The sequence below is a fragment of the Maylandia zebra genome, linkage group LG14 (assembly GCF_041146795.1).
Source record: "Maylandia zebra isolate NMK-2024a linkage group LG14, Mzebra_GT3a, whole genome shotgun sequence".
Classification (NCBI taxonomy): domain Eukaryota; kingdom Metazoa; phylum Chordata; class Actinopteri; order Cichliformes; family Cichlidae; genus Maylandia; species Maylandia zebra.
This window is the reverse complement of record NC_135180.1, coordinates 17,931,961-17,950,099: the sequence shown is the minus strand read 5'-3', so window position 1 is coordinate 17,950,099 and position 18,139 is coordinate 17,931,961. Positions and strand designations below refer to the sequence as shown.

General features: G+C 42.1%; 1 protein-coding gene across 2 annotated transcripts in view; it reads right to left on the bottom strand.

Annotated features, from left to right (window-relative positions):
* The window catches only part of LOC101481218 (von Willebrand factor A domain-containing protein 5A), a 33,258-nt gene that overhangs the window by 8,925 nt on the left and 6,194 nt on the right, over positions 1 to 18,139 (bottom strand). For both annotated transcript variants that reach the window (XM_076892384.1, XM_076892385.1), the window contains exons 2-14: positions 15,770 to 15,817; positions 14,948 to 15,150; positions 14,630 to 14,852; positions 14,333 to 14,499; positions 14,144 to 14,258; positions 13,844 to 14,019; positions 13,653 to 13,741; positions 13,415 to 13,559; positions 12,173 to 12,252; positions 11,968 to 12,082; positions 7,222 to 7,380; positions 7,033 to 7,136; positions 1,822 to 2,042 (exon numbers count right to left, since the gene is read on the bottom strand). In XM_076892384.1, coding sequence (XP_076748499.1) covers positions 1,822 to 2,042; positions 7,033 to 7,136; positions 7,222 to 7,380; positions 11,968 to 12,082; positions 12,173 to 12,252; positions 13,415 to 13,559; positions 13,653 to 13,741; positions 13,844 to 14,019; positions 14,144 to 14,258; positions 14,333 to 14,499; positions 14,630 to 14,852; positions 14,948 to 15,150; positions 15,770 to 15,812 — 1,840 coding nt within the window. In that variant the 5' untranslated portion in view covers positions 15,813 to 15,817. The remainder of the gene's footprint in view (positions 1 to 1,821; positions 2,043 to 7,032; positions 7,137 to 7,221; positions 7,381 to 11,967; positions 12,083 to 12,172; positions 12,253 to 13,414; positions 13,560 to 13,652; positions 13,742 to 13,843; positions 14,020 to 14,143; positions 14,259 to 14,332; positions 14,500 to 14,629; positions 14,853 to 14,947; positions 15,151 to 15,769; positions 15,818 to 18,139) is intronic.

The window sequence follows — 18,139 nt, the reverse complement described above, 5'->3', positions numbered from 1 at the left end:
CCCACAGAAGATTTTCCACTGGAGCAGTCTCGTGACGACACCCTACGCTCAGCCTTTGACCAAGATAGTAATTGATGGTCACTTGGTGTGCCCTAAAGCCATGTGGCCCTACCCGTACTTTGTATCATTGAACGAGTAAGCCGTGACACTCGCACAGAGGAGGAACACACCCAGTTGTTGGTGCTTAAAAGCCACCGAGATGCTGAAAATAGGGTTAATAGAAAAGTCGCACGGCACATAATGTACGAAATGTCACGGTTTGAGGCCTACCCCATGGCCCAGGATAGACGAGCTTCTGGACGAGTTAGGCACTGCCAAAATTTTGCACAATGCTAGATTTAACCAAGGGCTACTGGCACATTCCCTTGTCTGCAAAAAAAAGCCTTCTCCACTGTGTATGGTTTGTACCAATTCTTCACACTTTTGTTCGGCTTGCCCAAAGCCCCATGGACTGGGTGGGGCGGCCTCACCTAGATGATGTTATCATCCACAGTAACACCTGGGTGCACATGTGCAGCAGGTGGTTGCGGTCCTGAAGACTCTGCAGCAGGCAGGGCTCAGGGCAAACCCTAAGAAATGTGCATTTAGATGGAGGGAAGTACAGCATCTGGGTTAGCACTTGGGGTGTGGGCAGGTGCGTACAGATGGAGAAGACAACTGCCACTGTATCCTCCCCGCGCCCCAAGACCTAAAAGGAGGTGAGGCAGTTCCTGGGCCTGGTGGGGTACCATAACCAGTTCATGCCTAGTTTCAGTCCTTTGACAGATCTCACCTGAAAGGGTGCCGCAGATCTGATCCAGTGGGTGGAGCAATGCCAAGCAGTGTTTGTGCAGGTGAAAAAGGCTCTCTATGGGGAGCTACTCCTCCACAAACTTTTCCCTCCCTTTCATCCTGCACACGGATGCCTTGAACAGAAGGCTGGGGGACGCTTTGTCCCAGCAGGTAAGAGGGGTTAACCGCCTTGTTCTTTTACATCAGCCAGAAGCAAAATACAGCATGGTGGAGAATGATTGTCTGGTGATCCGGTGAGCGGTCAATTCCCTTCGTTATTACCTCCTGGGACACTCGTTCGCACTCTGCTCAGACCACGTCCCGCTACAGTGCACCTGGGTCACTTGGTGGTACCTGACTTTACAGCCCTTTAGGTTCAAGGTGGTCCATAGGCCACAGATGGTCATGGACAATTTCCTCTCCCGTTTACACAGGGGGAGCCAGATGCGGCCTGGGCCTCAGTCAGACATTGGGATTGTGTGGCAGGGGTGTGGTCTATGGCTCCGCTGCAGTGGAAGGGTGGTGCAGCAGACTCCAGGGCCAGTCCCAGGGAGGCTGAGGTCCAGGTGGAGGGAATTAGGCTCACGAACACTCTCACGTTTTTAGTTATGCTGGGGACCAGCAGAGAGAGGGCCAGCTGCAAGCTTTTGGGAAACATAAGGTGCCGAACAGGAGGATTGGTGGTCAAGTTGCAGAAGAGGAAATATTGTGTGTGTGTGTGTGTGTGTGTGTGTGTGTGTGTGTGTGTGTGTGTGTGTGTGTGTGTGTGTGTGTGTGTGTGTGACAATTTAACTGTGTTCGAACGCTGTGTGGGTCCGTGGTGTTAACATCCATCTTGGTATCTTGATTCCTTGCATCATTTTTTTGCTACTGAATCTTACTTTTTGCCATAACCAACTTTTCTTTATATTTGTACTGTCTGTGACTCTTATAGTCTGCTTTTCAATATATCATTGTACCCCTTACAATAAATACCCCTTAATTCAAGTCTATCTTCATCTTCAGTCTGTGCCTGACAGAGTTTTATTTTTTCTTTTGAAATAAACTCACGGGGTGTTGGAATATTTCTGCGCACAAGAGGTCCTTGAATCATTTCGCTGTTGTCTTTGTTGACAGCAATGAAGGCAGTGAAAGAACTGCTCACTCCTGATTGGACACTGAGTTGCACCACCTTCTCCTTCACTCCTCCATCTTGCTGTCCTCTGTTCTCTCTCTCATCCATCTCCAGGGAGCGAATCAGAGTCCGAGCACCCAACCTGTGGACTGTTAGCCTGCAGACAAGAAGGCACAAAACCACAATAATTTCCTTTCCATCCATTTCCTTTTCATCACTTTAAAACAACAAAAAGATTTACACACAAGCAGGCTAACAATTTTGATCCACTGCTTTCCCAAAATGAGAACGTTCTTTATTTAAATCAAATACATGTAACCTAGAACAAAAAGTGTTAAACTGAGTGTTAAACTAATTCAGAATAAGATTAATCAGAAAACTACACAACATTTTTATCTTGTTCGGCATCACCACAATTGACATAGTTCCTTGAATGTTCCTTCTTTATCTCATCCTCTACCAGTAGCTGATTTTACTTAGACTTATCTATGTTTTTGGTAATCAATACATCTCTTTTTGTAATTTTATCTCCTTTATAAAAGGACCTCTCCTGCCAAAAATAATGTGCAAGTGCATTTGCTAATAGACAGCTTGGTACTGGATAAAATAGTATATCACCACAAAAGAAAATTTAAACCACGCCCAGTCAGGATAGTCAAACAAATCTCTCAGTCTTCACTTCAGAACAACTTTGTACTCACGTTTACCTTTCAAACAAACAGTACTGTGATGTGACAAAACCAGCCAAAGCTAACAAAAGTATAATTTCTCCTAAAATTGCAGTTTCATGCTCCCAACTTTGCAGGAACAATTTGGGGATAACCCCTCGCTGTTCTAGAATGACTGTGCAACAGTGCACAAAGTGAGGTCCATAAAGACATGATGAGCGAGACTGGTGAGAATTGACCTGCACAGAGTCCTGAACTCAACGTGATCGATGTGTGACCTAACAAATGTCCTTTTGGAAGAATGAACAAAATTTACCAAATCTGTATACCCATATCTGTGTATTCAAAGGAGCTTGCAAAGAAAAGCGTCTGGACTTCTTTAAGTTGCTTGAAGCCGTTTCACCTCTCATCCGAGAAGCTTCTTCAGTTCTAAGGTCAAATGGTGGGGAGTCCCAGATTTAAACCTAGTGGGAGTAACCCCCCACAGAGGGACAAGAGGACCCCCTGATGATCCTCTAATCGCCTGAGCCAAGGTGTGAAACTGGGTGTGGGTCCCAATCAGCCAGAGTTTCGGGTGAGCTCATTGTGAAACCTGGCCCCACCCTATTATGCAAATTCCTGAGGTCAGATGGCCCAGGATGTGAGTGGGCGTTAAGGCGTCTGGGGAGGGAACTCAAAACTGGATTATAGATGGCAGAGAGTTGGTGTCGTAGACCACCGCCTCTGTTCAAAGATGGTCGCTCACAGTGGACATAGATGGCTTCTTTCACTCCTCTTTCAAACCATCTGTCCTCTCTGTCCAAAATGTGAACATTGGCATCCTTGAAAGAGTGTCCTTTATCCTTAAGATGCAGATGGACTGCTGAGTCTTGTCCTGTGGAGGTGGCTCTTCTGTGTTGTGCCATGCGCAACATAGACAAATCTCTATGAGACAAAACTCCAAAACACAGACTTAACAATGTGGTGTATGCTGTACAGTGCAGCGAGGAATGCCCAGACCTCTACATTGGAGAGACCAAACAGCCACTTCACAAGCGCAGAAGTGGCTGTTTGAGAAAAAGAAAAAAAAAAAAAAAGAAAAAAAAAAAGAGGGTTGACAGAGCATTTTTCAAAGAAACATATCTTGAGTAATATTTCAATTTTGAAGTGAAATTTTCACAGCACTCATATGTGCCCACACCATAACATTTTTATGAAAATCGTAGACGGATAGGCAGAAGTCCCGTGTTGATTTTACGGAGTTACCCATGTATACACTGAGCTGGTTGGTTTTACTGGCTGTGCGAAATTTGAAGTTACTTTGGAAACGTTTTTTGTTTTGTTTTTTCGTACTTTGAGAAGTACAAAAAGAATAAATCAGTTTAAGAGATCCCTGAGCTGTGCTTCAGTTGAAACAAAAACTGGACCCATTTCCTAGACTTCAGTGTTGTGGTATTTGTTTTGGATATAGACATAATTAAAATAGTTTTAAACAGGAGTTACAGTAAAGAAAGGCTGCAGCTTAGCAAAAAACCCCAGGGTCACTTTGATAGGCAGTATAAATTATTATAATTTGCAATTAGGCAGTTAATTTAATTCAATTTGGATATAAGCTTAAAAATATTAGAGAAAAAAATAATGACCAGATGCTCCCCATGAGCAAGCACTTGGCAATAGGAGGAAGGAAAAGTTCTCTTTAAACAAGAATAAACCTTTGGCAGAACCAGGGTCATGGAGAGACAATCGTCTGTTGAGACTGTTTGGGGGTGAGAAGGAGGCAGACAGAGTCAGTGAGTGTGTGTGTGCACTTGAGAAAGTGTGAGAGAGAGTGAGAGTTGGTACTTTTAGTACTCTCGCTGCAGTGTTTTCGATTAACTGAAGTTTTTTTTGTGGAGCTTTTGCAGTGATGAATAATAATGAATTACAATAGTCCAACCTAAAGCAATAAATGCTCTAATTTTTTCATTAACAAATTTCTCAGCATCACTTTGAGACAGGATGTTTCTCGTTTTAGACATCTTGCACAAATAAATGAAAATAGTGCTAAATATTTGGTTAACATGTCAATTAAAAGATATATCAGATCAAAACTGGCTCCAGGATTCTTCACAGCCTTGCTGTAGTTCAAAGTAAAGCTATTAAATATCTGGTCAGACACAATGTTGTGAAGATTTTTAGGGTCAAAGACAAAGCTATTTCTTTCTTTGGCTCTCGGAGGAGGCGGACGCACTTTTTCTCCTCTCCCTTATCTTCCCTGCTAGTTCTTATGTCCTTGTCTAGTCTCGTGTCTTTTTTGTATTACTTTCCCTGGAACACTTTCTCACAGTCTGTGTCTAAAACCTAAAAGAGAATTATGGATTTGATCAACTGGTCTCTGAATGCTATTGACACCCTTTAATGAGAAGTCTGGGCTCGGGAGAACCCAAGTGCCCTGGAGGGACTTCCCCTGCCGGATACACAATGGAAAGGTGGCAGAGGATTGTGTGCCTGGCGGGACTGTCGATCGAGGACGCTGAAGATATCTACCTATTCGGAACCATGATAACAGGGTTCTTGCTGATCGGAGCTGACTTGGCCCTGGCTTATCGGAGAATTAAGAGAGCAGAACCGGCTGTTCAAACCCCCACAAGGCTGCCCGCTGGGATTGGAACGACAGGTGCGACTTCTCAGAAAGGGCTCACTGAAGGTAGCATGGTTAAGAGCTTGGAGGCGCTTACGACTGCAGTGAATGCTCAGAATAACACCTCTGAGCGTATGTATGTTGGATTACATCAGGAAAGAATCAACTCAGAACAACATCTCTGGGCGGAAGCTGGATTACATCAGATTACAGAACCTGCTATGTGAGCACAAGAGAGACAAGACCACGGAATCGACGGCTAATAACATCATGGAGAAACTCGCAGCTACTAACGGGAGATTGAGAGACCAGTGTCAGAGTGTTAAAAACAGCTTGAAATTCTCATGAGTTGTTTGCAAAAGAAAAATCACCATCATAATGCGGCTACCCCTTCGGCGCCAGCGGTGGGCTCAAGGCTGGAGCCAAACAAAAACTCCCTGATAACGACTGTGTTGAGTCTGTTCCTTCCCATTCCCTACAAGGCCACCTGGGTTGGCTGGAAGACTGTTTACTTAGCCTGGCGGGGCGAAGGACACTGTCTCAGCTGAACTCTGGACATGCATACATATACTGATACTGATAAGCACTCACTATCACCCTCCCTATCCAACGCCACCTCCAACGCTTACCTCCCCCATGATGTGGACAGCTGGAGGCACAGTCGAAGATTGCAGCGGTCCCAGATCAGATGTACACACTGGAACACTTTCCCATGTTGCTTGTCTGTGTTTATTGTGTTATGGTGTGTTGATACCTGTGCATTCCTGTATTATCCTTTTGTGTTGCACATTTCAATGTTTTTTTCCTCGCTACCTGGCCTGACCTGTCTCCCCAATGTGATGTTTGTATTGTATGTACGGTTAGCAAGGTCTGTCATCTTGGTTGTGGGTTAAAGACCTGCAACTGACAAATAAAGGCTATCTCATAACATCAGTTTAGTCTGAATTTAGAAGCAGGAAATTAGAGTTCACCGAGGTCTTGATGTCTTAAAGACATGACTGTAGTTTGATCTATTGATTTGTGTCACTGGGCTTCATGGAGACAATGTTAAGAAAGCAAAATGAAATTTTAAGATTTTTAAAGAGAATCTGATAAACATAGATAACAGTGTGTTGAACTTACTGTAAAATGTAGGTGTTATTTTGCTATTTAAGTCCAAAAATGCTTTTAAAAGATAATGAAGCAGTATTGCCAGTGGCTATAATTTCAAGATCTATTATGGAATAAAGTTACCACTTACCTTTGTGCTATATTTTCTGTTTATATCACTCACATTGACAGAGGATGGTGACCAATAGTCCAGACAGATGTGCTGCGTCTTTCTCTACTTAACCCCAGTTATCAGGCTAAAGGAGTCGAAACAGCATCTTGCATAGATTCCTTTTTGCTTCTGACAGATTTGCCTCTAAAGGTCAGACAGACTATGTTTTCTTCTCTAAACAAACACTATGACTGTCACGCTTTACAAAAAGAGGCACTGAGGGCACAAATTAGTTGCTGTTGGAGAGGTACCTGTGTGGGTCAAGCTGTGTGCTCTTCATGTACTTTACAGTAAAAATGGCAGATTGTTGCACAGTAGTTTTTTCACTTGAGGTCAAGAAATGGCTTCTTGATTTCCCAGAAACTGCAGACTGAGATTCCTCTGTCATGTCTAAATGTTTGTGATCAGTAATCATATACTATTAGATATTATGATACCCCTAATCCAAGAAAATAAGATTAGAAAAAGTGAAACATGTTTAAAACTAGACAAACACCATTAGGTCTGTGTATTATTAACTGTTTTCTAGTAAGTAGAGTTATGTTTCTGAAAATATTGTTTTAAATTCAACACTCGCATTTCAAAACAGAAGTGTGCCGTTTGTGTTAAACTGTTTTACCCAGTGTCCTCTGCAGGGCTGAGACTGAAGTGCAGCTGGTTCTCAGAGGGATGACCTGCCAGGCTGTACTTCACCGTCACACAGCCCTCTGCTGCCTCTGAGCTCTGACACAGAATCACAGGGTCAGAAGTCACGTTAATTACTGTCATCAAATACCTAAACAACAACATGAGAAGGTGCTGCTCTTACCTGTCCACTGAGCTGGGCATAAATCAGTGACCTCTGACCCTGGAAAAGTGCTGTGATTGGTGGAGAGAGGACAGTGACAGACACTTCCTTTGGTAAATCCCATGTGACTGAGATGTCGACCACAGCCGGCTGCAGAGCAAATCGCAGCGACTGCATCACCTGAAAAATAAAGAAAAACTCTCCAAATTTGCTGCTTCAGTGTTTAACTTGACATGCTTGACTGCTCTTGCTCTTGACGAAGGCGGTCGCACTTTTCTCCTTTACTCCTCTCCCTTAGCTTCCCTGCTTAGCCTCTTATGTCCTTGTCTAGTGTCGTGTTTTTTGTGTTACTTTTCCCTGGAACATTCTCTCACAGTCTGTTCTCTAAAACCTAAAAGAGGAATTATGAATTGGATCAACTGGTCCCGAAATGCAATTGACACCCCTTTCTCAATGAGAAGTCTGGGCTTGGGTGAGCCTGAGTGCTGAAGATATCTACCTATTCGGAACCATGGTAACAGGGTTCTGGCTGATCGGAGCTGGCTTGGCCCTGACTTATCGAAGAATTAAGAAAGCAGAACCGGCTGTTCAAACCCCCGCAAGGCTGCCTGCTGGGAGAGGCGTGAGTTTCTCAAAATGGGCTCATTGAGTCAGCACGGATAAGATCTTGGAGAGGCTACGGCTGCTGTGAATACTCAGAATAAGATCTCTGACTGCAGACTGGATACATCTCGGAAGGGCTAGCTCGGAATAACATCTCTGGGCGGAAATTGGATGACATCTCGGGGAGGCACACTGCCGTGAGTTCTCAGAAATCGGCTCCTTGAGCACAAGAAATGACAACATCACAGAACGCAAGTATGGCGAAGCTCGCGGCTCTCCAACAAGAGATTGAGAGACCAGTGTTGGACTGTAGAACTGCTTTGAAATTCATATGAGCTGTTGGCACTAAAGTAAAAAGCACCATCACTTCATGCGGATAGCCCCTTTGGCACTAGCTGCGGTCTCAAGGCTGGAGCTGAACAACAACACCCTGATAACAACTGTGTTTAGTCTGTTCCTTCCCATTCCATGCAAGGCCACCTGGGTTGGCTGGAAGCTGTTTACTTAGCCTAGCAGGGCGAAGGACACTGTCTCAGCTGAACTATGGACACGCACACACATACATATACACTGATATGCACAAACTCATCCCCCCCTCCCTTTCCAAACGCCTTCGACGCTTATTCCCTTCTGATGCTGCACCCTTTACCCACCCCTGTTGCTTGTCATGTGTTTCTTTGGTGTATTAAGAGTTTTTTCATGTGCTATGTGCAGTGGTGTTTTTTTCTGTTCTCAAACTGATCTCCTTGTTGGAGCTCAGTCTGGGGGAGTTATTTTTCTCCTTATCTTTCCTCATGTGGTGCATTTTCCATTGTTATACCTCTCTGACCTGTCTTCCCCATGTGATGGTTTGTGTAATGTATGTATGGTCGGAGGGTAAGATGGCGCCGCCATTGCATGCAATAGGTCGGCAGCCTTATGAAATTTCCCCTTGTGGGACTAAAGGTATATCAAATCAATTCAATTACTTTTATTCTATATGTATAGCACTTCAGTTTTTGATTAACAACCACATATTAAATATTAGTATGCATGTCTGAACATACACATAAATAGACACATAATCAACCTTACAGTCAAACATTTATTCCAACATACAAACTATGGCCCAAAATAGAGAGGAAAAGATTAAGGGAAAGTTAACCAATAAAAATGTGCTTTCATCAGTCGTTTAAAACAATTACAAAAATTCCAGATAAGCTGAAGAGTATTCCAGGGTTTGGGCACCACGACCTCAAAAGCATGATCACCTCAAAGTCAGAGGGGAAAAAAACAAAAAAACAAAAAAAAACAAAACCTATGTGGCCCAGAAATGATCTGCTGTGTATCACATCTTTGGAAAGCTGAGTTCAGTTTCTGAACCTGATTACTTCCACACCTGTTCTTAATGACGAAATCACTTAAATAGGAGCTGCATGACAAAGTGGAGTAGGCCAAAAGATCTTCAAAAGCCAGACATCAAGCTGTGATCCAAGGAAATTCAGGGACATATGAGAAACAAAGTAATTAGATCTGTCAGTGTTGAAAGCCATTTGTAAAGCTGTGGGACTCCAGCGAACCACAGTAAAAGCCATTATCCACAAATGGCAATAACACGGGACACTGGTGAACATTGATAGCAACAAATATTTCTGGCACAACTTCACCAACTTCCAAAGTGCATGGAGAAGACAAAGATCTGATGACACCGAGACTCCAGCGACGCTTAAGATTCTAGGGAACAACTTTATTAAGTGAACAACGCGTTTTGTCTTGTGGCCTTCATCAGGGTTGTTGCAAAATGTCCAACAGTTAATGTTTAAAGAAAAAAAAAAAAAGGAAACAGAAAAAGAGAATTTCCAAGTGGACCAATTACAACTCAAGAAATAAACCAGCTGACCAATTGACATTAACGAGGTGGTATTGGTTCATTGGTTAAGCTACAGCCAAAATAGATTCTAGACTAAACCACTACAAGGGAAGGGGGGGGGGGGAATCCCAACATTTCCTAACATAATACATAATCAATATTGCACAGAAAAATGCAAATAACTTAATATAAAAAAATACAAATTAAAAGCTAATATGAGTACAGGAACATTAAAAGAGTGCAAAGATGCAAAAATCTAGTTAAAAACATAGAAACATAGTTGCTGCTAAGGGTGGCCCAACCAGTTATCACAATCATTTTTATCACACAGGGCGATGTAGGTTTGGACTTTTTCCCCCTTTAATATAAAACTGGTTAATTTAGAAACTTCATTTTGTGTTTACTTGTGTTATCTTTGTCTAATATTCAATTTTTTTTGATGATCTGACATATTTAAGTGTGACAAATAGACAAATATAAAATAAGGGGGAAAACACATTTTCACACCACTACATTGATTAATATGAATTTGTTGAATAAATATGCAGAAAACCATTTGCCAGCAGTACCAGTGATGCCATCTAGTTTTGTATTCTGGTGATAAGAGTAGCATGATCAGTGGTATCAAAGACTGCAGATAAGTCAAGCACAACTAACATGAAATATTTTCTCTTATCCGAGTGCATAACAATACCATTAGTAGGGATGGGTATCGTTTAGGTTTTATCCGATACCGGTGCCAAATCGGTACTTTTGAAACGGTGCCGGTGCTTAAACGGTGCTCGAACCGGTGCTTAAAGAATGGAGAACACAAACTTTGTCCAAAAACCTCTCACGTTCAGCTGGTTTTTTTTGTAAAAAGATAACAATGTTAGCCTTTTCTGCAGCTATGTGGCATATATGGTATCACTCTTGGCTGGAAGCAGTGCTTAAACAATGGAAAAAACACAAACTTTGTCCAAAAACCTCTCATGTTTAACTGTTTCCCACTTTTTCTTTGGTCATTTTAGCCTTTTTGGCCAGGGTGAAGGGAGTATCTGCCATCAAACAAGAAGACAGCTGCATGTAGCTATGATGATGTTTGCTAGTTCACCTTACATGCATTAATGTAATAACGTGGTTAGCCTACTCAACGTAAATTACACACGAACAACATGAAGCTACTCATGCAGAGAAGAACGGCTGCTGCTGCATCATCATCTGTCATCATTTCTGCTACACTGGCAGGGCTAGAGGCCAGGACTCTATTCTTCGGGTTTTTGGGGGATGTTGCATAACAGCCAACCCACCCGCAGTAGATGCGCTCGGTTTGAGGTCTCGCAGCAAGCTATCAAATACAGCGCATTTCTGGGCTTTTAAAAAAACCGCTATGCATCGCCAGGTGTTTCATCGGATTCGAGGTGTTACCTCCTTTGACAGTATCACAGTATCAGCTTAAAGCACTTGTTGCAGGCTGCTGAGTTTGCATATTTTGCTGTGAAGTACAGCCAGACTTTTGACCGCTTCGCCTTGGACATTTTAATCTGTAGCTCTGCTCTAAAAGAACGCACGTACCTGGACCCGCCTACTATTCTCGGAAACGTAAAATGATTGGCTAGAAGTGTATCACAGCTCAGGAAAAAAAGCACCGAAATGTGCGCTGCTTTTCGGTCTGGTTACTACCGTTTATGTCAGAACCGGTGCCACACCGGTACCCATCCCTAACCATTAGCATTTTTTTTTTAATAAAGTTGTTTCAGTGCTGTGGTTTTGTCAATAACCAGATTGAGAAGCAACAACTTTCTTGAAGACTTTGGAAATTGGCCCATAATGACCTAAAACAGTGGAATCTAAGGAGGGATGTTTTCCCTAGAGGAAAGACGCTGGGTAAGATAAATGGAATGATTTATAATAGAGAAAAGCCAAGGACAGATGACAAGTAGAACCTGCTAATGAATTTAGGACAGACAATGTCCACTGGGCAGGAAAACGTGTGCAATAATGGGACGTATGGGACAAAAGTGGGTGAAATAATGTCAAGGAGATATGTTGAGAAAATTAGTTTAAACTCTAAGAAGAGAACTGATCAAGAGATTTGAGTCAGTTGAAGACACACAGACTTGATGCAGTCACTGGAATACATGGCAGGGAAAGCAGATTGAGGGAGATTAAGGAATCTGCTGATGGTGTCAAACAAAAATATTGGATTAAGTTTATTACCATTAGTCAAACCAGCAAAATAAGATGTAATATCTTTTATAAGTTGGTGAAGTATGTTTAGTAAGTCCTTCATATAGTGTTATTATCCTACTTCATAATTGTGTTAAATGTCTTACTTTTGGTTGCATCCTGTCAGTCCCTGTGATGAACTGAGTGTGACCTCCTCCTTCTTTGGCCATCCCATTGATGAGAGCAGAGCTGGCCCCTTCCCCAATCCCAAAAGAGAAACACCTGCAATACAACAGTTTTCTCTGAGTACACAGTGGACATGTTGGACATTCTGGGAATTGTGTAGATATGGTTGTGTTTTTGTGGTTTCACCTGTGAGAACCTGAGTTCTTCTTCACCAGATCTATCACTTCTTTGGTGTTCCTCACCTCTCCATCAGTAAAGACAAACAACTAGAGAGGAGAGTTGGCACAAAAGGACATAACATCAGACCCACAAACACACAACTTGTTCTGAGAGCCGAGTTAGGTTTCAGATATGGTAATTGGACTGAATCTTATTAGAGTTTTTTTTTTTTTTTGCCCGTCCCGTTTGATTCTTTAGCCATCAGAATTGTTGTCTGAAGGCCAACAAAGATGCCCAACGGATTTATCCAAGTGGATCATCACGGCTTTGCCGTATTGGTCCATTTGATCAACCTTTGTTGTTATTATTTATTTTATTTTCAGTTGTTACAGATGGGACAGACATGGCTGGGGGATAGGAAAGGGAGAAAGAAAGAGGAAGGAAAAGAAAAACAGAGGGGAAGAGGGACAGTGAGAAAGGGCATGTAAAAAAGAAAAAAAAATCTCCTGGATCACCTGTTGAGAGAAAAAAAAGAAAAAAGAAAAAAAGAGAGAGAGCACAACATAATAAACACAACACCATCGCTTTAGTCTAGCTAAGTGTAAATAACAGTAAATACTAAATATTGAATGTTGTTGTGCAACACGCAGGACCGACAGTGCACAATGTGCTTTGAGGTAGCAGCCAAGAAAGGTGTAGCTTGTGTCTGTGAACAGTTGAACACCCCTGTGCACACCTGTGTGAATGGGCGCGCTTGTGTTCAAAAGGTTTCTCCATGTAACGATCTGCTAGAGGGTGTAGGGAGCCATAGCCCCGTCCCCCAGGGCATGAAGCAGGCATGGAGAAGAGTGCTTTTTTTTTTTTTTTTAAGTGATTTTTCTACTCTGCTTGAGAACTTAACTCTTCATACAACATGTCTCTTTCACATATTCACAAAAATGGGTGAATACAAGCACTTTGTTCTATGTCAAAGCACCTTTCTCTAGCTAACGTTTCTAAAGTCTCCAGTAAATGAATGTAAGCCAGTGTCTGTGTTACCTGTCTAAGCTGACTGGGAATGCAGGGCTGGTTGTAAGTACCAGGATCTTTTTCTATATCCAAGCACTTTCTATCAAGCATTTACTCGCACACATACTCACTCTGCATCATGTGCATTGGGGCTCAAGAACATACTGGTGTGCAGCCAGTGATCGAACCACCAACATTATTATGAGCAGATCATCCCCAACATGAGCCATAACCAGGAAGGTGTCAGACTGTGTGTGTTACCTGTCTTGGCTGATTGGGAATGCAGGGCTGGCTGTAAATATGTTTGAGGGGCTGCAGGATCTCAGTTCCTCCAAGATTAGCCTCCATCTGCTCAACTTTCTTCAGAGCCTCCTCCATGGTCTGCTGGCTGTACTCCACACTCTTACTGCCATCACATAAACACATGACCAAAACATCCATTCAGATATTAAAGACAGAAGGCCCTTTCTTGGGGTGACCGATATGAGGGGAGACTCACGGGAAGATGTGTTCATATCCAGACCCAAAACTGTAAATGTTGAAATAGCAGCCCATTGGTAAGCTCTTCAACAGGAGCAGCAGAGTATCCTTAAGAGAACAGGATTGTGAGGGATGGAAAATATGGTGAGCCCACTATGTGAGAGGAACACTATGACAGATTTTCTGACTGTAATAACTTAATACAGATACCCTGGCACTGCTGATGCGAGTTTCCTGCTGCTTGCTGTTTGTGATAGGACAGCCCATACTTCCAGATCGATCCATTAAGAACACAAACTCTCCACATGAAGCCATTGAAGACATCACAGACTGGGGGAACTCAGGGTACAGACTCACCATCACCACTGAATCACCCATCAGAGAGCCTGAAAAATAAACAAATTTTAAAAATTACCTAAATTTGCTTTTCATTGTTTGTTCAAAAACCTAAAGAGTATAGATAATAAAATCTGTATTTGCAGACCAACTACTTCACTCATTTTCACTCACCCGGCTCAGCAGAGGCCTGTCCTGCCTCCACCACAGCGGTGGGCTGGTGAGCATCTTTGTAATAAATCAGCAGTTCAACATCTCTGTCAAACTTGTGTCCTGCAGCCAGCTTGACCTGCACACCACACACACATTCATATTTAATTCTCAGTTATAAGTACAGAGCAGACACAGCAGCACTCTACCTACCGTGGCCTGGGTTTGATCAGTGTTGAGGTCCTGGAGAGGGTCCAGGGAACAGTTGGACTCTACTTTAGAGATTGGACGAGGAGAGGACACTCGGGCAGAGAAAGACAGACTGTAGGGCACCAGAGAGGCTGGAACAGAAGTCACCTGGACTCCTGCACCTTCACTACCTGTACTTGACATTAGAGATAGTTGCAAATCACTGTGGTACATTTTTACTGGGACTCATGCTTGTTACAAGCATGATTGTTTTGTGATAAATATTTAACTAAATTAATAAGTGTTGGATGATTTTCCTACCCTGAGGCTGGTATCGAGGGTTGAGCACAGCAGGCAGACAGAACCTCAGACCATCATCAGCCTGCACAGCCAGCTCAGTCACGTACTCCAACCTGATGGAGGCACTCTCTCCTGGAGGCAGACTGCCCACACTCAGAGAGAATATATCTGGACTCTGATCGCTCTCCTCCAATAGGAAGGCCTGCTGACCAGAGCTCAGAGCATCATCATACTCCTCACGAGCCTGAAGGACAGGTGACACATGTCAGTGACATTCACTGTGTTTATTGTTATTTTGAATCTTACTTATAATCAGGTTATATTTACTGTCCAGCTCACCTTCTGTTTCTCCTTCACCTCAGCTACAATCTGTGTCTGTCCGATCTTAGCACTGAAATGACAGACAGCAGCGTCTCCAGGCAGAGGGAAGACAAAAACAGCCTCTAATGGTTTGTCCTCCTTATTCTCGTAGTTCAGAGTGGAGACCACTGTAGCCACATGGTCCCTCACCTCCAGCTCCACCTCAATGCTCTTCAGAGGAACTAAAAGAAACAGAACAATCATAAATACATAAACCATGCACATGTTTTAAAAATGGTTGTTTCTTGTGTTACATTTCAGCCACACAAAAGTTAGCCATTAAACCAAGCTGGTACTTAAACATGACTGTCCAACAGTGTTGCAAAGTTTATTTGTTTATTTATATTATTATTCATTTATTTATTTTTGTTTGTTTTTTGTATCCATCATTTTTCTTCTGTGCTTTTGTATCACAAGGATATACTCTGCATTAATCGTAGCCATATGCAGCAGTACACTACTGTCCAAGATGCATATGATCAACTTCACAGAGTAAGCTTGATGCCATCCAGAACTTTTCACCAGTGGGTGTGGGAGAAGCACAACATTTTCTTATGTATACTTTGGTCAGCAGAAGGTGAAAATGGCCATGAACCTCAATGCAATTTTCATGTTGATAACCTAAAGAGCAAATGACCATCCAGCTATTGAAATCGGTTTGTTGAGTATTGTCTCAGTCATGGGGAAATAATCATTTATTATTATGAGCCACTACAAATAAAAAAGTCATTACATTTGAATTTTAGATGAATGAAAAGAGGCTGGAGAGTAAACAGAAGCCCCTTTACTTTCTGTCAGTACCTGGTTCCTTCTGGAGAGTTAGCAGACCACAGCGGTTCATCATTGTACCTGTGAAACAGAAACATCTGAGGACTTAGTGTTGAAATAACATTCATAGGTGCTCTACATTTCAGACATTCTTTAGCTATCTATCTATATAAAAAAAATAAATATTTCCAAATTAATCTTATCAGATAATGTTGTGGTTATGACTATCACACATTTTGATGATCGGACTTCCAGTATTATAATTGTTTTAATACTTATTGGTTGAGGGTTAAAATGTTCACTTAATGTTCCACTGGTGACTATAATAAACAACGACAGCAGGACCTCCTCTCAAAAATCCAAGTTTGAACCAACCATTACTTTCACTCTTGTTATCTTCTTCCTGTGATCGACCTCACCGAGTTTAAAAACAGCATGAATATCTCAGATTTAATGGTTAATTGTAGCCACACAGACTTTGCTTATGGAATCACATCATATACATATAAATCATTGTGAAAGCATCTATATTACTACCCTAAGGTTGTCATGTAAGCATACAGAAATCTGATGTTGCACATAATGTACAAAATATCATTCCTTTTGCAAAGTTATAAAACATGTTAATTAATTGTAAAACAAAAATGTTTATTTTTCTGTTGCTTGCACTTTTATTCAATGTAGTTTACTCAAAAGCTTATTTACTATCATCTGAACACAAAGTGTTAGGGTCCCTGGGTCGTTGACCCAGTGTTTTGTGTTTTTGGTTCTTTGATTTTGTTATTTCATTATATTCTAGCTTTGCTTTATGGGTTTTAGGATCATTCTTAGTTTAGGTTCTCTGGGTGGGGTTTGGTTAGAGTTTTAGTGTTCTGGTTTTCTGTCTGTGTTCCATAGTTGCCGTCTCCCCTGTCTGCTGTATCCCCACATCCAGTCAGTGTCTGTGTCTGCCCTGGTCCCACGTCTCTGTTCCCTTTGTTATAGTGCCTGCCTGTGAGTCTGTGTTATGTTTCCTGTTTTACTTTGAAAGTCCATATCTGATGTTAATGTGTCTGGTTTTGCTTCCCCTTGTCTCGTTAGGCCTGATTTGCCCCAGCTGTGTTTCCCTCCTGTTACCCATTCCCTGATTGCTCCCTCTGTGTATTTAAGGCCCGTGTTTCTTTGTGTCTGTGTTGTGATCTACTCTCATTTATGCTGTGTGTTCTGTCTGCCTGGTCATGTAAGTTTATTTGGCTTTTGGTTACGTTTTTGCCACTTTTTGCCATCCAGCGATAAAAGCTAGTGATGGTGAGATGAAGCCTCATGATGAACTGAAGCTTCCCATCCAACTGGTCGACTCATGGTTCGAAGCATTGTGATGATTCATTTGCTCTACTGCGCCATCAAGTGGACAATTCAAGTGAAACGGGCTCAATGATTATAATGATGTGATGTGTAAACTGCTAAACCGAATAAATAAATTGTTTTTCATGGTTATTTATCCCAAATATTGTCTCAGTATGTCTGATACAAAAGAGAAAGTGGAAACTATCAGTACACAGTTTTTGGGATGATTGTGTAACTGCGTAATCATTCTTATGTACATCTCAATAATGACACAAACTAGTGTGTGGCACTTCAAGTTGAATGAATAAAGGAATTACTATTGTTCATGACACCAATAACTGAACTCTAAATATTAGTTATATTTAATATTATACTAATTTTATATTATATTAATTTAATTAATATTTGTGTATAATAAATTGGCAGCTTAACACAGGAATGTACATGGAAACAAAAAGGGAGGGAGTTGTGATGTGAATGTGCTTGTATAACAGTGCTCATGACACTAGGGAAAAGTTTTCATTTGTTTTTATTCAAAAATAGCAGCTTTCCCACAGTGCTGGGCTTAAGACGGTTCCTCTTTTTTGAGAGGATTTCTCCTGCTTTTGAAAATATCCTCTCACAGGGCACAGATGAAGCAGGGGTTGCAAGAAAAACTACAGCAAGTTTATACAAGTTTGGATAAAGAAATTTGTGTCCAGTACTCCAGTAGCTATGTAACACGTACGTAATCCAATTCCACAACACGATGTGATGAGGGAATCAGCTGTGTTTTGCTGCCCATTTTATTTCGAATCTGGCGCGAACCGGTGAACCAGTTCCTGAATCAGTCACGTGGTACGGACTGCCCGCGAGGCCTCGAACGTCACTGCATACGTAATCAACGCAAGCTTCGATACGCGCTTCAGAAAAACGCCCCCGCGATTACCCGATTCGAAGCTTCGACACACAGGACACATCACTAATAAAAGCTGAGTTTTGAGCTACTTTCCGTCTCCGAGTGTCTGCACTTTGGGTCCTTCTACTTCCACTCCTGCCTGCACACAGCCTTAACCTGACACAAAGTGAGTTTTCCAG